A 4,292-nucleotide genomic window follows, 5' to 3' on the forward strand; every position below is an offset into this window, starting at 1 on the left:
AATCAACAACCAAACACATCTGAAACAGAGAACTGGTACAGGAAGCGACAAACTGCCACTTAAAGTTAGATTCTCTCCCGCCAAAATCTTCTCATGGTAACACTTTTCCTAAACTGAAGCATCCTGGTGTAATGCTTTATAAGTTGTTATTAGCATGTAGGAGCCTTTATAATGTCTTACAACATATTACAAGCCTTTAAATATCTTTCTATGCATAAACTGTTAAACTATCTGGCTGTTATTTTGTTCAGATGCATAATTTATAATTTACCCAAATGCTTGAAGTAAAAAGTTACCTTTTCAGTAAAATGTGTGAGGCTTCTTCAACAAAACTGGTCTTTAATAAACCTTAGAATGTTCTAAGTAAATGATCAGTGTTTTGAAGGATTGATGCAGTAATTGTTGTGTGTGAATGTATGTGTTTTTATTGAATTTATATTCAGTAAGATCCTAATTTAGCAAACAAATACATTCATTATGTTGGAAATCTTTTATTTATTTTTTTACATTATATACAGTGCAACAACAACATGTTTACATTGTCATTCCTTCACATATTAATTCTCCAACATGATATAATTTTTTCAGCTTACATGCCTCATGGCGTGGTGTCAGAGTGAAAACATATCCTATTCTAAACTTGTATTGGTTTTAAAATACACACTTAGTAGATAATCTTATCTAATGTCTCATCAAATAACTCCACTGATCAACTGCAGATACCTGCTCATACAGTTCCTGCTCTGGCTGTGAACATGCTACATAATATGCATAATTGAAAACATCCCCAAGACACAGAAAGTCCCTAACTATCACATACTCTGCAAGGTAATCCCCCAGCACCCCATCTCTGTCATATAAATACAATCTATTTCTATGTTCTCTGTAATCCTTTTCTATGTGTCATATGTTCAATTTACATGTTATTAATTTAGCTGACACTCTTATCCAGAGCATCTCACAGGAGCAATTAGGGTTAAGCACATTGCTTAAGGGCACTTCGAAAGATTTTTCACCTAGTCATCTCAGGGATTCAAACCAGCGACTTTTCAGTTACTGGCCCAACACTCTTAACCACTAGCTGCTGCCCCTGTTGTGTTTCTCTTTCAAGTGGAAGTACATAGACTACTAGACACAAATGTCAACAAGGATTGCCAGCAAAGTCGCTTCTGTACGTTCCTTCCAGCCTTTACCTTTGGCCTCTTCTCTGTGTATCCAGTAGAATTCACATTTGAACACATCTTCTTATGAATCCCATTTGCAAACCCTTCCTGGTTGTCTAACATTGCAGTCCATTGTTGGAAGCCTCGGTCCAGTTTTTACCATCGGTATTCATTTACACCTTAATGTAGTCTGATGCAGAGTCCAGTAAGGTCCTGTAGATGTTGGACCTGAGGAACCTGGGGTAGGAGTCTTTCTCCATCAATCTGTATACAATCCTCTGGGCCTCGTCGAAGCAAACAGTGGTGGGCGTCTTCACATTCCGCCTGATGAGATCTCTGGTCTTGTGGTCAATGTTGATCTGGAGAGAGAGAGAGGAAACTGATGAGACTTGGTGGATACAAGCAGATGTGTCCATATATAGTAAATACATATATGATCAAAGATCTACATGCTTTTCGTAAAGTATTATAAACTGGGTGGTTCGAGCCCTGAATGCTGATTGGCTGAAAGCCGTGATATATCAGACCGTATACCACGGGTATGACAAAACATTTATTTTTACTGTTCTAATTAAGTTTGTTACCAGTTTTTATAATAGCAGTAAGGCACCTTCGGGGTTTGTGGTATATGGCCAATATACCACGGCTAAGGGCTGTATCCAGGCACTCCACGTTGAATCGTGTGTAAAAACAGCCCTCTGAGTACAACATACCTCTTTTGGAGCCTCGGCTTCAATATATGTCTTGTAGATTTTCTTGGTCCTGGAGGACAGCCTGAAGGACGACTTGATCTTTTTGTAGTCTTCACAGATCAGCCAGAACTCAATGTTCTCGTCACTGAACTCCGACTTCAGGAAGGCTTGAAATGTTGTCATGCCATCTAAAGGGTGGGACACACACACACAGACAGACTTAGCTAGGCTGAACAACCTGCAAACCTATGAAAATGTACATATGACGATTATATCATCAACCTCCTGTTGTATGTTTAAATGTTGTTTTGAAGTACATGAAATGCTTACATTTCGATGCGAGAAGTCTCTCCAAAGACTGGGACCACAGGATAATTTCCTCAGGGCTAAGTCTGTAAAAGTGGAGGACATTTAGTTTCTGATCAAAACCCTGGATGGAGATGTGGTTCCTGGATGTGTCCTGACAGTCTATCCTATTTACCGTTCAGTGTTGGGGGATTGGGAAGATCTGCGCTGTAGTCGGGATTTCAAGTCGCTTCCCCTGAAACATAAAGTAAATAGGTGAATACACTGTAAAACACAAGAATACATATAAAACGTGCACATGCACAATAAACCCAAAAGTTATCTTGTTCCTAAGTGCAAAGGAAACCAGCAACTTCATTCAATGTTTTTTTAGAACAATTAAATCTGCACAAGTGCCGAATGACCAATAAACCAACTTTGAATGTAAAATGTATCAACAATACTGCAAATACTCACTTTGTCTGCTTTCTCCTCTTGTCGTCCATGTCCATGTTGTGTGAATGCAGTTCCCTTGATGGTGACGTGACTAAGATAGGCATGTTTGGGGGAACAATAGTTGGGTTCTAGGGTTCTAGGGTATGTAGTACTCAGTGTTGTAGTTCTCTGCTAGTTGTCAAAGTGTATCTGTTTTGACAGTCTCATCAACACCCCTCTTTATACAGAATATGGTTGCTGTGAGCGTCACGCGTTTCGTTCGTTCCAAACCGCAAAAATAGAGGAAGTAAGGTATGACGCTCGTTTGTTCAAACCAGCTCAATGCAGTTGCTTGTCTGCATGTTCAGAAACCTGCACAGGTCATTGCCTGTTGAGAGTAAGGCCAGGAGATGCAAATATGACGGTGGAAATTTAAACAACAGATAAGCAAATATTTACCTTTACTCTGCAAGTTGGCTTAGGTAAAAAAAAAAAAAAAAGTCATTTTGTTGTTTTCAAACATTTGTCAGGTGGAAGTTGTACTTTCATAAGAAGGCCTTTTGATTTCAGATTCTGGAACTTCTGTTTCTACACTCTAAATGTGACTCTATATCTATTTATTTTTATACAGTTTACACTCTGTTAGTTAACACATTTACAAGCATTTTGGGGTGTGCGTTAATGCATGCTTTTTTACTAGACTTTCTACCAACATAAACTTTTGTCTTTTGAAGAGTATAACCTTTTGGATGAGACAGTACCATAATACAGTGTTCAAATATTTTGGTGTAGGTGTCAGTATAGTTGGTATCATGACACCTGGATGGATTATTCCCCATTTATCATTTTATCTGGAGTTTTTGGCAGAAGTTATTGGTCCTTTGTAGCTCAGATGGTAGAGCTTGGCGCTTACAACGGCAGGATAGTGGGTTAGATTCCCGGGACCACCCATATGTAAAATGTATGCATGCATGACTGTAAGCATCTGCTAAATGGCATATATTACAAATGAAATAGGGTGCAAGCAGAAGGGAGGAAAATACAGTACCTCAAAGATTTGACTGGATTCATCACTGAAAACCCCACTGCCCATCTTTTAGTCTCCCAGTAGTGGCCTCTGACAATTCATTTTCTGTCACAGAGAACCAATCATATACAGTATGTTATATACACAGATACATTGGGGCAGGATCACAATAGATAAAAAAAAAAAAAAGTTAGTCTTGACTATAGGCCTAGACATCATGCTGTCACAGAAACTTAAAGTGATGCTCCAGAGCTTTAAAAAATAAAGATATTTCAGCCAGTAGTTTTGAAAGGGGTCCCTGAAAGTTGGGAACAATTGTGTACTACATCATCCATTTCCTCATCCATTTCCTCATCCATAACATCATCCATGTTACGTCCTGTAAATTTGTACGATTTGTTCCAAATTTGTAAGTGCTTAATATCCCAGACTGCATCTTCAAGTTAAAAAAGGCAGATCTTTAGCATATGACAACTGAGCAGACAAAACCAGTAGTCAGCGTGGCTTTTACATCAGTGATGCTAACAGTTAGGGTCACTGGAAAGAATCAATCAGGATAACTGTGTGATGGTCACATGGTAGCAGAGAACATAATGCTTCAGACACAGTCCTCAGGAATACATGGCCGTTTCATGCTGTGTTCTGTACTGTATGATGTATCATGTAAAGATTGTAGATCAACATAAAACA

The 4,292-nt window shown here is 38.7% G+C and overlaps 1 protein-coding gene across 1 annotated transcript; it reads right to left on the reverse strand.

Annotated features, from left to right (window-relative positions):
* Positions 1–475: 475 nt before the first annotated feature.
* Positions 476–2,806, reverse strand: LOC115170081 (regulator of G-protein signaling 21). The gene is made up of 5 exons (XM_029726348.1): positions 2,618–2,806; positions 2,337–2,396; positions 2,186–2,247; positions 1,877–2,043; positions 476–1,522 (listed from the first exon to the last, which is right to left on the reverse strand). Exons 1-5 carry the CDS (start codon positions 2,698–2,700, stop codon positions 1,337–1,339), a joined length of 558 nt encoding a protein of 185 aa, XP_029582208.1. The 5' UTR covers positions 2,701–2,806; the 3' UTR covers positions 476–1,336.
* Between the last annotated feature and the right edge of the window lie 1,486 nt (positions 2,807–4,292).

Source organism: Salmo trutta, chromosome 31, assembly GCF_901001165.1.
Source record: "Salmo trutta chromosome 31, fSalTru1.1, whole genome shotgun sequence".
NCBI lineage: Eukaryota > Metazoa > Chordata > Actinopteri > Salmoniformes > Salmonidae > Salmo > Salmo trutta.